The 16,904-nt window shown below is 39.2% G+C and overlaps 1 protein-coding gene across 1 annotated transcript in view; it reads right to left on the bottom strand.

The window, feature by feature from the left end:
- Nucleotides 1-13,341: 13,341 nt before the first annotated feature.
- The window catches only part of TTC27 (tetratricopeptide repeat domain 27), a 109,586-nt gene continuing 106,023 nt past the window's right edge, over nucleotides 13,342-16,904 (bottom strand). Inside the window, exons 19-20 of the mRNA XM_079330060.1 lie at nucleotides 16,608-16,708; nucleotides 13,342-13,585 (exon numbers count right to left, since the gene is read on the bottom strand). Coding sequence (XP_079186186.1) covers nucleotides 13,463-13,585; nucleotides 16,608-16,708 — 224 coding nt within the window. The 3' untranslated portion in view covers nucleotides 13,342-13,462. The remainder of the gene's footprint in view (nucleotides 13,586-16,607; nucleotides 16,709-16,904) is intronic.

Here is a 16,904-nt window from a genome sequence, read left to right on the forward strand (position 1 = left end):
CTAACACCAGAACCCTCACCATGTAAACTCTGTGGCACCTAAGCATCACTAGTCTAAGTCCCTTCACTACTTAAAAATCATATTGATGCATACATTCAAGTTGATTTCAGAATTTGTACACTGCATACTCCATGGTCCTCCACAGATTTAGTTGTTATGTAAAAAACCCGCAGTTGAATGTGGTGAGTCTGTTAGTGACATAAGCAAGGGCTATGGCTGGAATGGCAATAGCTGTATGTGGGCATATGCTCATTGAAAAGAGAAATGATCCACAGGAGTCCAGCAAAACAAATTAAGGCACTAAGTGCTCCAATGCAGATATCTGATCCTGCACATTCCAGCCTATCTGGGACCTTGATCCTCTGATTCCCCTCTCTCCTCCCATCTCTGTAAATAACATTTCTTATTATGAACCACCCCACATCTGGCACAGGATTGCTTATGCCAAGCTGAACTACACCCTTCCCCTGGGGAGTAAGGTCAGGAATCATGATAAACACAGCAGTATAGGAATTTCATACCTTATAAAATTATTGCTTACAAGTAATAGCAATGATTACTTAAAACAATCTCAGAAAAAAAAAAAAGATGAAAAAAGATAATCAGATATGTAGACACAGTAATTAGGTTGTAGCCACTACCAGTTATCAATTTACCCAGCAGTCTGTGTCTTACTTTATTCTTCTGCTGCTTTTTCTCTAAGAAAGCAAACCCCCTGCAGTCCCAGTGAGAGGAGAAACATAATTTAAATACCCTGGCCCTGCAGCACAGAGCCCTGATTCAAATCCTTTTCTTACTCCCCAGAAAGAAAAAAGCCAAGAGAGTGCCTTCTGGAATATATTTATTTTGCTTACTAGCTTGAGACTAGTGAGATTTGGAGACTATCCAAACTATCCAGTCTTGTAGCCTTCCCTTATGCAATTGCTCCAAGCATAATCCCAGTGGGAGCAGGCTGCTGGAAGACATTCAGCACTTGGTGAGCTTCTGCATCCATTCTATGTGTGGTGTGGATGGCCAACCACACAGAAACCCCAGAGACACCATTTGGGAAGAGCAAGGTGAAGAGCAGCTTCTTCAGCCACAATGCTCTGGATGAGCAGAGATCCAGGGCAGGTGACCTGTGGCACATACAGCCATGGCAGGGAAGTACCTACTTGGTCACACTTCCAGCCTGGAGTTGACACTTCTCAGCCAAGATGGAGGGACCCTGGTGCCACCAAAAAAACCTGCTGTAGTCTCTCCAGCCTACAGCGTGTTTCCACTCCAGTTTATCTGCAAGTATCACCATACTTAAAGTGGGAAGTTGACTGTTTTCTATCTTCCCATACAGGTGCTCAACCCCAGTGCACACACAAACTCCCTGTAGCCCTGGAAGCCAGAGTGCACCACACCTGTGTTACAGTGACCCTTGCTGGGTGCCATCAGCTGCAAAGGTTGGACAGGGAAGGTTTGACATGCCAAAAAACAATCACTTTCTCTCACTTAGTCTTTTGGCAACAAAGACTACTTCATGGTTCAGGCTTTCTACATTTAGAAAATTTTCTCCCAAGCTGAAAACATCACTCAGGGACTTTCCAGACCCTTCAAAGCTATTGGAAACAGCAACACCATGTGTCCTCCTCCACTCTCATCAGTGAGTTATTTAGGAGTTAAATCCTCTGGGTTCATCTTAAAAATACTCATAGCACAAAAATAAGTCATGCCTGAAGGTCAGTTAAAATGAAATCTTCCCAATGGTGTTAAAAGTGCCCCACTAGATCCAGCTAAGAGTAAGGACTGGGATTTATTTCCCAACACCTTCCATATAACTCAGTCAGTACTATGCCAATGTCAAGGGGGAGACAGGGAAATGTTCCAGAAGGTCAGATTTTGCATATCTCTTCCTTTCTGTGTAGAGATGTGGACAGACTGACAGAAAAGATGGCAGCATGCCCATCACAAGGTTGTGCTCCCTGACCAGGGACACATAAAATGGGGTTACAGAAGACAACAGCTACACCTTCCCTTGCCAGTCAGCCACAGGATGAGTCCATCTGCTGTTAAATGTACAGGTTCTTTACAAAGCAGACAGCTATGGCCTGGCTGTCCCACCAGTGCTGTCAGCTGTAGCTGGAATATAGCACATGGGGGGCTGCAGGCATGCATGAATTCTGGATTTCTATTTCCTCCTACAAATTAAACCCTTTTACAGTTATATTTCTCTAAAGATATTCGAGACATTAATACATGTTCTGTGCAGCTGCATATATATATATATGTAGGTTCTTTGACTGTATATAGAAGTTACATCTGCTATATTCACCATCTGCCATATTCTCAGAAAAGTGTAGTACATAAAAATAACATTAAGGTGGAGAGAGGAGCTGACTAAATGAATGCAGAAGATTAAAATCCTTCTTCAGGGGCAGAAGAAAGTAGTTAATTTTAGTGGTTACTGCTCACTAGCAAGTTTGATTATTTTATGGTTCCCATCTCTTTTATTTAATTAGTCTCCCTTATCAGTCATTTGAAGACTAAAACCTTCAAACCTGGCTTAATTCAGTCTTGTCCTCTTTTATGTTTTCTTGTCAAGACTGCTGTTATCTACTACTTCTTCCATCTGTGGCTTATTTTTCTGTCAGGGCAACAAGCTTGTCTTTGTCAGTTCCCCAAGGTCACTTCTGGGACATCTTCCATATGTATAACTACATCTAAAACCAATGGCTCTAAGGTCACCTGCAAAGCCCTTTGCTTTTTACAAGGCCTTACCTCATATCTCCTCCAGCTGCTCACAGGAGTTCACAGTAATTTGTACATAAAATAAATGTACTAGAAACTGACATTCTTATTCCTCTGCCTATTTGGCAATCCTTGGGCTGTGGTTTTCCTGGAGTAGGGACTGTATTCTTCAGCTATATCTAGACTGATCAAACTAAGAGTGTCTGAGCACAGACCCACCCCAGTCACTCACTCAGCTGAATAGAATGGCCTCTGGCATGGTTTTGGCTGAGGCCAGCTAACTCTTTTCCAAGCATTATGTGGGCACAGTTCAAGTTTGGACATTAAGATGGGCCACAGATCATCGAGTGGGCAGCTGAGGCCCGTGTTTGGGAGAGAGAAGTGTTTCTCCATGTGGATGTGAGCTCTGCCATGCCATCATGTAGCAGGCTGACATTCTACCAGACATGACTGTATTTCCCAGCTCTTGCAACAGAGACTGCTTGGGATGTGTGCAGTGCCCATCCCTGGGGGATCTCAGCCGTGACTGAGACCTCAGTTTGCAGCCTGAACCTCAGTGACTAAACAACAGCTTTATTTTTCCATTCCTAAGATTTTATGAGTGCATAAGAAGATATTTGCCTTTTTGCCCCCACCCCTCACATTACTTAAGTATCCTTTTCTTAAAGAACTTCATTGAACACTTCAATCAATGAGAAAAACCAATTCCAATCTCCCTTTCATTTGAGGGAAGCCAAGAGAATGGATCAGAAGCCCCTGAACTCCCCCCATTCTCCTCCTTGAGACATCTGCATTACCTTGCTGACTCAAGGGTTAACAGAGAGCAACCAAATCTGCCAGGGATTTTCTGTCCAAACTCTGCCTGTAAAACCTGTGGGTTCCTCATAAGAGGCTACACTGGAGCACTGGGACCTGGAGAGATTTCCCTGATTGCAGAAAAGCCATGCTGCAGAGGAAAGGAGGGTTATGGGATGGTACACAGCCTTTCAAAGAGCATCCTGAAAACAAGAGTTGCAATGAGTTGCAGCAGGGAAGGCTAATATCTGAGGTGGTGATTGAAGGCAAGGAAGATGCAACAGAACCAGCAGCTGCATAATTTGCACTATTCAGAGGGTGTTCCCATGATGCTGGAGGGAGCAGGGTGTCAAAGATCCCCTTCATGTGACTGCAGATAAAGCTGTTATTCCTTCCTACAAGGCCCCTCTCAGAGTCCAGGGAATGAAAGATAAATAGGAAACTGGGAGGCCATTATCTGTCTCTTAGGGGTCCTTGAAAAGAAGAATTTGGTGGCAAAAGCCAAAAGTAAGAAAGGAGCAAAGAAAAGCAAGAATGGCCATGCATATCCCCTGCTGTCAACAACACACCCTTACAGCTTGATGACTTTCTTGGGCATTGAAGTGCTGGAAGGCAAAGGAAAAGCACTGATGGCCTGGAAAAGTGGGCATCTTGTTCCTTGGATGGTTCTGACAATATCTCATGCAGGTTTTCCTGCTACTGTGGCTTAGAGGCATAAAAAGCAAGTAGGGAAAAGGAGAATATGTGCATATTCTTATCTAGATTTTGTTTGTAAATGAGAAAAGTCCAAAGAGTAATTAGAATCTCTCTTAACTGGGATTTTTAGTGAGAGTATTGCTACCTCATCCTTTCCAGCTGCAGGCACAGAGCTGAGCCCTGAGATTTTCCAACCCCCATCTCCTAAACCCTCCCACCCCATGGCTGCACCACAGTCAATATTTATGAGTGAGACTTATACACAATTTTATACCCATGCCCTCATTCTGCCACAATTAAACATCATCTCCAGAGCTGCTCTGAGATCACTGATGGTATCAAGAGCAAATGGGACAGTAATTCATAAAGACATGTTAGCATTGTTTGCCTTTAAAAGGCACAAACCCGCACACATATGTGCCCTCACACATACACAATTTTGCCAAGCATTACAGCCAACGTTATTTTTAAGCTTCTGTCAAATAGATGCATGACTGCTGTGGGGATTTTATATGTTTAAAATGTCTAGTATTATTTCAGATATTTTCCTCTTAAATATCTTTTTAATTATTTTTCCAAACAGGTTTTGTAATACTCACAAAGCCTAAACACATTTACACTTGCAGAAAGGCACATTTAAGGTCTGACAAGACTATGTTTAAGTAAGTTTGAAGAATCACTACTTTTTCAAGGATACTGTTCTTACTGTAGGGCTGGGGTTTGGCCTGATAAATTGACACAGAGGTAACATTTCTCCACTGCATTCAACAAGAATATGCAAACAAATCAGCCTAACATGCAGAACAAATTATGAGAGCTACTGTCTTAAACTGTAAGGCCTCAATTTTAGGAAGCATTCTTTACACTACAAATCCCCAAGTGAGTAGAAAGGCTGTTTCACCGAGTTTCTCAGGGGAAGTTCATGGCCTCTGCATTTGACAGATCAAAATAACACTGCTGCTCCATTCCTGAAGTGGTGGCGAAATATTTTCACTAGAACTCTCAGAGAGAAAGTCCAAAGGAATAAACCAAAACACCCTAGATTAAATTTCAGTGACAATATATCAAGGCATGAATGCTTTTAACAACTCAAATACAATTGCTTTTCTGCACAGACACTACCTTGCTATCCCATAATACAAACCCCATCTGTTTTCACTGATGCAGAACCTTGTTGTAGAAATGTCATTAACACCAACAAGCAGCATAATGGAGGACATCAGTTTTTCCTTTGGATGTATGCCTTGGAAGGTAAGCATATCTGCACTTTATCCAAAACAGGTGCAGGCAAGGTGTGACAACGTATCCCAGTTGTGTTCACTGTTGTCACAGTAAGCCACCTTCACTGCTTTCCCAATGCTTTCACAAGAAGTAGACTTGTATGAAAATTAAGAATTTGCAATCTTCTAGTATTAATGCATGAGAAAAAGTCCAGAAAAGATCTAAGTCCCTTCCAAAGTTCCTTAGATCAGCTCCCCAACCTTCCCCAGTGTAGCATCAAACTGGTCATTCAGCTAAAGGCATTGCCAGCAAAACAACACAGGATTCAACCACCTTTAGAAAAAAAAATGCTAAACTTTCCTTTTAGAGATCAAACTAACAAACAAATCACCTCACCATGGTATTCATAAAACTGGTATCTTTTTCACTCAGTTAAACCTCATGGAAATAATAAAATCTTAACCAGAAACTCTAAAATTTAGCCTCAGGCAGAATGCTTGAAAGAGCATAAATCAAAGCTCCCATGATATCCACAAGAGACTTGGTTATAGCCAGTGATATTATGCAGCAGGCACTCAAACACTGCAGTAGCAGGTGGGAGCATTCATGTGCAGGAATGATAAACTAGGAAAAAAAAAAAAAAACAACCCAATTTCAGATATGTTACCTTGGGAAGCAGAACATTCCAGATTGCTTTGCTTTGCCTCAAGGTGGAAGGAGGATGACTGCAAACAAGAGACATGTGTGCTTGTGTGTTCTACAAGGTCTGCAGTACCTGCAGTAAGTTAGGCACTTGGTGTAACCCAATCAAAGCAGAAAACTCTTGGTTTTACCCAAGAGAGTGAGGCACTCAAGTATAATAGACACAAGATACCGAGGAAACAGTACAAGCAAAGGCTTAACCTCAGGAGATTGAATCTTTTCCAAGATGTTCAGGAAACTTGGAAAAATCCTACTTACCTCAGTGCCAATCCTCCTGATTAATAGCTTGCCAGAACTTTGCTACAGTTCTGGTTAGGAACATACCAGAATCTGTATTTGACAACTTTCTGCAGTGAAACAGCTCATGCAGGCAGCAGCAAGTATCTCACTGCCTGTGCCACCTGAGAATGGCATCACAACATTGTGTGTCCTTGGTACTATCACTGCTTCGTTTCATTTTATGGAATTCACTTCTCACATTGTTTCCATAGGCCAGCTACTTTTCCCTCCTTCCTCCATTAATTTATAAATTATATAAACTCAATTTAAAGTTATATTTGAAACTGTGTAAGTTATTCTACATTGATCTTTAACACCTGGCTTTGTCCACCTATCAGCTTTCTTAGAAATATAAAAGGGCAGTAAAAGCCCTCATGATGTACAGATCAAATGCAAGACATACCTCAGCTACAAAAAAACCCCTCCTCTGCTTAGCATGACAATAGGTTTAGATTAGAAAAATTATCTAATTTAGTAGCTTGCCAAGCTTATGAATTACTTGCCTATGTTTCCCTTGCAAACAGAAAATGCAGACTGATTGACGCTTTGTTCACTATGCCTGGCTTTAGGAGTCCAGAGAATTTACAGTCAAATTAAAAATTTCTCTAAGAGGAAGTGACAGCATTGACAATAGCAAAACCTGAACCATGGAAGATGGACTGCTAGAAATAAAGCAAGTAAAAGAATTGGAGGTACCTCTGGAGCATTCCCTGACAGATAATCCCTCAGACCACATGGGCTGTTACAAGTCCTGCAGTACACTGGTGTTTGTGCCTCAAAGTTGGTTCTTTTAATTTCAGGCTCTTGCCAAACAGTGACTTACTTTTTTCTCCACCTGCATCTTTTACTTCTGGTTGGTCTGCCATGTCCCTCTGGCACTGTATGGTCTGCTTATTTACTGCTCCAACTTTTACTAAGAAAAGACTTGTGCTTTCCTGTCTGATGAAGAGAGCTAATATTTTTTCCTTATTTCAGCAGTTCCAGAGGGACCATCATCACCATCTCTGGGCTGCTGTTCTTCCTCCACAGTCTGAGTTTTCTGGCAAACACCCATGGTGCTCTTAACTCCCCTTAAACATAAAGGTCTGTGCCCTCTGTCTCATCCCTAAGGGTCTCAGCCAAGACAGAGGGGAAAATGCACTTTTCCCATTCCTTCAAGCAACTCTCATCTCACTACAAATTAAATTTTTCATGCTACTGCCAGCTACTCTCTATAGTAATTGCAATCTTAAGGTCCTTGCTAGCATCTTTCCTATAAAGACCTCACTGACAAACCTTAAAGAAGCAGGGAAGAGAGATTATAGAGAGGGAAAGGTGGGATAGCTTCTGGAAAGGGACAAAATGAAATTGCTGTGAGGTAGAAGCACACAAAGAACTACAAACAAAAATAAAAATTAGAAGTGTTTTTCCAGGAAACAAGGGTCACAAAACTGGCAGAGGGCTGAGATCACAAAGATGGGCAACTCAAGTCTGTGCCAGAGAGGGTGGAGAAAGAAATACAAAGACAGTTTCTGTGCTTGTATGATCACAGTTCCCGTGAGCAGAAACTGAAAAACAGTTCCTAAGCAGGAAAAATCCTTGGAAATGGATGTAACGATTGCACTTAGGACAGAAAGAATATGATGCTCATTTAGAGCTGACAGTGGAAAAGAGCTGCATTGTAGGGGTTAACTACTAAAAACAACTTAAAAAATGTAGCTGCTTCACTTCAGCAGTGATGTCATTAATAAGCTAACTTGCAGTTTTGAAGATCTTCATGATGCTAATCCCAGCATGGCTGGTACTTCTTTGCCTGGTTTGTTACTCTGATTTTTGGCCAAGAACTCCTGTAGTTGACTCACAGGTCACTAACGTTTAAAATAAATAGGAAAAAAATTGAGAAGGGACATATGACATCACTGGTGATGAAAAGGCTCTTGGTGTGTTCTGAGAAAACATTCAGGTCAGAGTAAACTGGAAACAGAAAAATGGACATTCATATTTAGGTTAACTTGGAAAACAGCTCTATAAAGAAAGCAGAATAATTTAACATAGATTTTTAATCATAAACCACTCTGCTGTTGCAGAGGCTCATTTTAAGTTTATATCAGTATTAGTGGATTACATTTGTAACAGGTTTTTCATCCAACCCACTAGAGAAGAGCAACAATTACTTAACTTGGCATCCTTGTCTTGTTCAGTGAAGAGCCTGAATCCACAAACTTATTTTCTTGCCTTAACAAGGGAATCAAAAGTGCAAAGGAAAGTCAAAAGTGCAAAACTATAAGTGAAAGGACAAATGCTATAAAAATAGTAAAACAAACCAAAATGTCCAACAAGAAGAAAGCTGCTGTTGTTGGACAGCTTGCTTTGTTCAAAGAGCAGAAATGAATTCACCTCAGCTATATCATATGAACTCTTCCCAAAAGCAAGGTTGTCTCCATTACCAGTAAAGAATTCTAATAACATGCTGTTAAGTTGCCAATTTTCAAGTCATTTGCTGAAATATAAATACTGTCACTAATAATGATCAGACCTTGGTCTTTGAAGGATGTTAGTTAAAAAGAGAACCCTGTGCTACTACACTCAACCCATAAAGGATGACCCTTTTATTAGTGTAGCTGAAGGATTAGTAGAAATGTTTGTCTAATGAATGCAGCTACTATATTCGAGCACATGCCTGAATAAGCTACTGGTTGATTGAAACCTATCTATTTTTAAGTACTCCTGAATACTACAAAAACTTGCCCTACTGCAGTATTACATTGGGTTTTGTATAAATATAAACATTTTATTGCCACTAACTTGTGAAATTCACCTTATTTCAAAGAAGTTTTATGCCTGAAACACATCATGTAAAATGTACAGGAATGACTTTCTTACATCTGGTCTAATTCTCAGTCTCTAATGCATACAGCTTTCATGAGATGTACCTTTCTGTGTATGTAGCTCTTACACCTTCAGAATTAATAACTGTTTCTGTGACAGACACAAGATTCTATGTATATGTGTATGTGCATGTTTATACATGTATACATGTAAGCATATGAATATATAGACACAATATAAACAAAAAAATTAAAATAATTTTTAAAAATAATTTTTGAAACACAAAGCACTTAGTTTGAGTAATCACACTGGAAAAAACCTCCATACAGTTGATGGCAATCTTTTCTTTTTACAGTAAAGTATTTCCTATCAAATTCCAGTTTATTTTTAAGTTCAGAGAACCCAAGTTGCACCCTATCAGCTGTTACCTTTTCCCTATTTTGTATGGACTTCTGGTACAGAGCTCTGAATGAATGCAGATTAAGAAAAAATTAGGTACTTGTATATTATTTTAGTTTGTATTCCTCTGGAAATAGAATGAGTTTGTTTAGCTTCCTTTCATCTCCTGAAATACATTATGTCCATCTGCACTGTCAGTCACTGATATTGAGACAGAAATACTGAAGAGAAGAGCTAAGTCAAAATAATTTCAGAGAGACTTTACAGCTTCTCTAAAGCAGGGTAAAATTAATACCTGCAGTTTTTCTGCCTATTTTTAAGAGGCATAGTTTTAACTAATATATGTACAAATCTGAAAGCTGATCTTGTAAATGTGTCCTCTGTATTTGATATAAAACACACACCATCTGTCGAACTGAAAAATTATTCAAAGCTTTATTTATTCCCATAGTTTTAGTACAGAGCTCTGCATGAATGATGGGATGAGAGCTACCTGCATTCCTGAATGCACCAGTCAGAGTGGTGAAAGAACACCAAGGACAATGTGACATTGAACACAACATCTACTGGCCTGTACTTGGGATGACCTGCCTGAGTCAGTGTGGCCCCACCAGCCCTAAGAACATTCACTTCAGCTCATGAGTAATGTCCCAACCCCAAAAAAACTTTTAGCACCACACCCAGCCCAACACAGCCCTTTGGGTGAATCAGAAGATCTTCCCTGGGTTCTAACCACCAGGGGCTGAAAATACATCATGTGTTGAACTGTATCAGGTCAATGACAAAAAACCAAATCCTTTTAGACCACGGAAATTAATTCTTTTTCATACATCATACTTCCTGGCTTATACTCATCTGCAGAACTCTGGGACAGCTGCTTTCCCTGTCTGGGCTAGTAGAAGTTGAAAAATTTAGCCTCATCTGTTTTACCTCCACATTAGCTCTTAGGGCAGACATGTCAAAAGGGAGAAACCCCAACACTTCTAAAGTCAGAAAGACAAAAAAAGATTGGAAAGTACCCAAAATTCTACTGTGAACTGTAAGCCATTCCTGCAACATATTTCTTAATTGAGTCCACGCTCTGCTAATTAATAATTGGTAGCATGTGCTGTACAAAGAGCTTTGAAAATAACAGCAGGGTTAAAGAGATATTTGCAGATGTGACAACTGTATCAGGAAAGGACTGTCTAGTTTTGCTAAACTCTCAAGGATTCTGCAGTTGTCATGAGAGTGATTCAAGTAAGAAGACAGATGCTCCCCATAAAATGGAGAGCTGAAATGTCTGAAGTCTGCTTAGGAAATGATTCTTCCTCTTTCAGTACTAGCCAGATTTTTTTTGACAGCCAGAGCTTTTATAGAAACATTGTCTTCATGACAATGGTCTCCTAAAGCTATTCTGAACCAAATGCTGCTTGCATGAACACAGAAAATCAGCACCATACAAAAGTGACATGGTATTTGTGTTTGGAAAGTTTTAAAAGGCTTGTGATGATCTCCAAAGAAACAGAATGGGCTCACCTTGTACCTAAGGAAGATGAAAACACCACCAATACACAGGAAGAGGTTGCAAGTACATACCTAGTAGAGAGATTTGAATCAGGTGTTCAGTCTCATGGATAAAGTGGCTGAGGTCTTCTGGCATCATTATCTGCTCCAAAAAACCAGACTCCTTAATGATGAGTCAGCTCCTGCCTTGCCATCTTTCACACCATGTATATTGTCTGTACATATTTAAGTTATGTATTTATAAGTCTCTGCAGACATGTCCCCTCTATTACATTATTGTGACAGGAAAACTGATGTGCTGTTGTAACACTAGCCAACCCACTCTACAGGAACACCCTGTCTGTTGTCACTAGGCTCTCATTAGGTGAAACACAAAGCTGCTTACATTCCATGCATCTACTAAGACAGGGAGGCACAAATGGGGAAAAGATCTGTGCTGAGAAAACAGGTAAAGCACTGTAATAAAGAAACACTGAAAAGGCAAAATGACTTTTTCACTTGACCACCTTAGGCAAAGAAAAAAAAGAATTTTCAAAAGAACAAAATCAAAGGGAAAGAACTTTAAGGGGTCTTTCACAGACTTCTAATATTCCACATGAAGTGTTAACTTTCCATTTATCTTTTTTAAATGCTAGGCAGAAACCATTACACAAAAATGAATCCGGTTTCATGTTCTGCACCGCCAAACTGCAGCTATAAAAGTCTCAGGTAAACTCAATAGAATTACTGTCTTTTAAATCAAGACAACAGAATTTAAATCTCATGTTTTCCAGCTAATTATGAGATATAATTCTGGTTTAAAATTTGCCATAAGATTACTATAAAAATTGAAGATTTTTCTGTCACTAAACTATTCCACACCTAAACACTTTCTTCCTAAAATACTTAGTGCTGGGAACAAAATAGTTTTAAAGGTAACCTTATTCACTAAGGAAAAGAAAGTAAATCATATCAAAACATAATGACATATCAAAAAGATGGTAGTGGTGCAAGTCTGGCACAAAAAACTCAGCCCTTTTTTATTTTTTCTGTCAGGTGGACTCCTCATTATATGTATGAGCAAAATGAGAGCAGCTAAAGCAAATCCCCTCTGCAAAACCTTTAATGACCCCTCTCTTTCTGGGCAATTTCAACAAAGAGGTACTTTGGAGCCAGCTGTCCTTCACTAGCAGGTAAACCTATTACTAAGATGGCAATTTCTGTGGGAACCTCATGTTTAAATACTGTCACCAAATAATTTATTCTCCATTCTAATAAGCCTTACAAAGATGTGCAGCTTTACAAATGTGTCAGGATGGTTTACCCCTTCATGCACTAAAACTGCAGGCATGTACTGCTTCTTCAAATCCAAATAATTGTTTGGCTTACTTGTACCTTCTGGCTTTCTCTTCAGGGAGAAAATTCTTACCATTCAGCAACAGAACATACCACAGACCGTGCAGAGCCAGAATATAGATAACCACACCATCCTCATAGGGAGGAGCAAGTCAAAACCATGTATCTGAGAGAATTATTTCACACAGGTTTCTGCAAAGCCCTGAAAAAATCTTAGTTTTAGAAGAGGAGTAGCAAAGATGCTGAAAAATGAAACCATGTAATATAGTCTAGATGAAAATAAGGCACTTGGGTTTAGTCAGATGTAAGTATTTTAGATTAGACTGCAGTTTTATTACTGCCTCAGTGGGGGATATTCCCCTGCCTATAAAAGGCCCAAATGAAGTATGAGTCCATTGCCCATGGGACACAAGTTATGTATATTGAATAAACCAATACTGCTTTAAGTAATAACTGTTTGCAAATCCTAATGCAACAAACAACTTTCTACTTGAACTGTATTACCTCAAGAACAAAAAAGACTAAATTCTTGCTCTCAGGACACCACTCCCACCCTGTAAGCAACACTGAATTAAAATGGGAGACAGGCTGGGGTCAGCTCCCACCTCCTCTGCTTGTTTCTTCATCTCGTCCAGACCAGCACCTCCTCTGCTCCCCCACCTGGGTGGTACATCCTCCAGCATCCCAGCACCAAGGTGGACAAAGCAGGCAGAACTAATCCTCCACAATCACCATACAAACATCAGCATCTCACTTCCAAGAAGTCTGAGGCTGAAGAACCAAAACATGCAATTTGTTAAGACAGTAAGACAGAGGGATTGATAAGAAAGAATCTTAAAAGGCAGCCGTAACTTTGAAAAAAGCTGACCACAAGAACAGCACTGTACAGAAAAGTGTTTATTGAGAGTGTTGTTGCCTGGGAATTGCTACCATTTCATCAACAAAAGCAGTGGCAAAAGAAACATGTCATTATTGTCACCCTGTCCCAAACTTGGTCCGTATGTCAGCACTGGTCTCTCAGCCGGTTGCTCAGCTCCTGAAGTTCTGCAATCATGTTGTCCATAGCTGTCACCTCATCAGCTATCTCACTGTGAACCTCGTTACTTGTTACATCTATGAAAAGTTGCTGCACAACAAAAAGAAATATGTGTAAGTACTTTATAAACAAATACCTTTAAAAGATACAGTTTCTCTCTTTCAGTGGACAGACAAAACACAGGAAGCTCATAATCTATATTGCTTGTCATAATTTTGTAAACTACAATGGTATCTCTCTCTAAGAATTAAAGGTCATTTTGTGCCTAATAAACAGAAGTTATACACACACACATATAGACACATATCCTGCATATAGACCTGAAATCTATGCCACACACCTGATATTGTGCCAAAAGGGTCAAATCCTCCTGTGGAGACATAGGATTTCTGGTCTAACCTGACTGCCTATGCTGACTCCTGATTCCATTGAAAGTAAAGGACTTCTACATGAAGCTCAAATTAGAAGAGCATCTCACATTCTGTCACTGCAGTTTAAGCCCACCTGCTGATAAACTGGTTGAGAATTTTAATGACTATTTTCCCCAGTGTCATATTCTGTTGCTTCATTTTCTCCAAAACCTCAAATAAATATTTTTTCACATTTGACATGCAAGGGTGGAGGCATTCACCTATGTGTAACTAAGCTATACCAGAGAAAACAAAACACTACAGAGTAATATAAACAGATTGTTCTTAAGGACCTTAAGACATTCACAGAAAAAAAAAAAAAAAAAAGCAATTAACTCATGAGCAATCATCATCTATTTAATACTGAGGCTGTGTGAGGTACCTCTACAAAGAAACATGGGGAGGGGGGAACCCTTTATTATGTAAAGGGAGAGTGATTCACACTTCATTTGACACAAACACAAAGCCTATATTAAGAGACAAAAACAAATAGGGGAAAATAAAAGTTGCTCTGGAGTACATCTGTGCATCATTATATCATCAAAACATAATGGGATAATACAGATATGAATATAAACAAAAAATGTACTTAAAAGGCTTGAACCAAGGTATTCATTGTGCCTCAAAACAATGTTGTCACTGAAATACAGAACATCTTACACAAAAATAGGAACATGTTCGTGCTACAAGTACAGAAACTTCTTTGACTTTCAGCCCAAAAACCTCACAGTGGGAGTGTCACAGAAAAGTTTGGTTCTTTCTGGTAAGACAGTTAAATAAATCAGGATGATATAATTATTTTCCATCTCTCTCTCTCTTTTTTTTTCCCTCTCTACACAGTTAGAGAAATCTATTCAGCTACAGACAGCCTAGGGAAGTTTCCTGCACCATCATTCTTTGGGCTTTGTGCCTCAGTTTCCTCAAAACAGTGCCCACATTTCAAGCATTTACAATGCATCTCCATAACCTTTCTCTTTTTCAAAGACTCCACCTGTCAGATCCAAAGGATGCATTGGGACAAGGACCAGAAAAGTGCCCACTGTGCTATTTGCCACAGCATGTGACTGCCCAGCAGGCCCTGAACAGAAAAGAGCCCAGTAGCAGCACATTTCTGGTCTGCAGCCTTCTGCAGATTGTGGATGCTTTGTGAGTCTGGCACAACACAGGAGCTCAAACATCAAGAGATGGAGATCCTGGAAGCAGTGACATTGTTTCACTGATTTGTTCCAATTGCATGTCCTGACTACAAAATGTTGGAATTTTTATCTTTTATTTGATCAGTTATTTTCACTGTTCTTTTAGTCCTTCTGAAATCTTAACTAGTGAGTCTGCTCTTAGCCTATGTTTTAAGTGCTTTTTTCAGATGAAATGAAAAATGATAAAAAAAAAAACAACCTGCACTAATACTAGCAAATAATAATAGCAAAAGTAGATGCAGTCAAACTTGGACAGGCATAAACAGTGCTAAACTGTTTGTGCATAGGAACTGACAGATGATGACTGAGATTTTAAACTGCAACACACTTTGAAAATCTAATATGACTTCAAAATCAAAGTAAGACGGCATCTTGGAAGGGATGCAAAACCAGTGGATTCACATAAAATGCTTCCTTTCTAATATGACAGTTTGCTCAGAAGTACCATAAAACCATTAGTTGCCAATAATATAGATGTTCATTTAACTAGCGCCTTTAGAACTTAAAATATAATTTACTTGACTCATATATTCTTAATCTTTCAGATATCACATGATTTTTCATAATATAAACTACCTGTAGTTGTATTCATATAATTTATGTCATTTAGTGCTTTCTCTACAGTAACAGTCTGTGTACCTTTCTTAAGGAAAACTCAATCATATTTTGTGAGTAACAGCAAACATGTCTCTTTTTTTAACACATTCGAAAGTTTTACCTTATGCCTGTACCTAAAAGCTGAGTTACAGATACAACTTGTGTTTGCAAATGTAACTTGCCTAGGCTTTTATCCTTAAAATTAAAGGACAAGAGAAAATGAGCCAAGTTTAGCACATTGATGACAAACCAATACTTTGTAACACAAGCACACATTATAAAACTCCAGCTCTGTGATCCACAGCTGCTAACTCCCCTCCACAGGCAGGAAGAATCCCTCTTTAAGACAAAATGTGTATTTTAAGAGAAGAAGTAGGATCCAAATACAATAACTTTTCCAAGTAATTGATATCTGAATTGGTAGGGTATCCACAAAATACAGATTAAAAATTAGTTCTGTCTTTTAATAAATAACTCTTTTTAAAACACTCCAAGTGATGCAAAGCAATCCTGACCTATCTGGGTCTTTTCTGCAGGTTTAGATCTATTTTTTTCTGAGACTGCCGAGTTTATCCCATGAAATCTCACATTAAACAGGTCAGTGAAATGACTAATTGCTTTTAAACACTCAATTGTGTTTGCCCAACACTTTAAGTAAAATTCCACCTTATTCTAAAATGTCAGTGCTGCCTCTTAAGACTAGTATTGCAATCAAAGCCTAGCAAGAAGTGAAATAGAAGTTTACTTAAAACTGGAATCCTTAACAGCATAGAGATGAATATCCACCTGATGATGCACTGAGACAGGCAGGTATTTGATCTATAATTGATTCAAAACAGAGAAATTCTGGCAACAGAACAAAGATTCCTAGCTTTCAAACAAAAATTCCTACCTTTCAAACATTCCTACCTTTGCCTTGGATGACAAGCCACGTAAGTTGAGCCGAGCTGAAGAAAGTATCTGCAAAGCTTCCTGATGATTAGATTTGTTCTTGCTGCATTTTATAGCCACTAGAATCCAAACACAGAAGGACCCCAAAACCAAAAACATTACCACTCTAGCAATAATTTTTGAACACAAACCATTTAATTAAAGACCTTGATACCTTCCACCAATTTAAAATGTAATATCTCCCTCAAAAAACCACAAAGTAAAAAAACCAAACAACTAAACAAGTAATTTTGAGAAGATAACTCTAAACATAAC

Source organism: Erithacus rubecula (genome assembly GCF_903797595.1).
Source record: "Erithacus rubecula genome assembly, chromosome: 2".
Classification (NCBI taxonomy): domain Eukaryota; kingdom Metazoa; phylum Chordata; class Aves; order Passeriformes; family Muscicapidae; genus Erithacus; species Erithacus rubecula.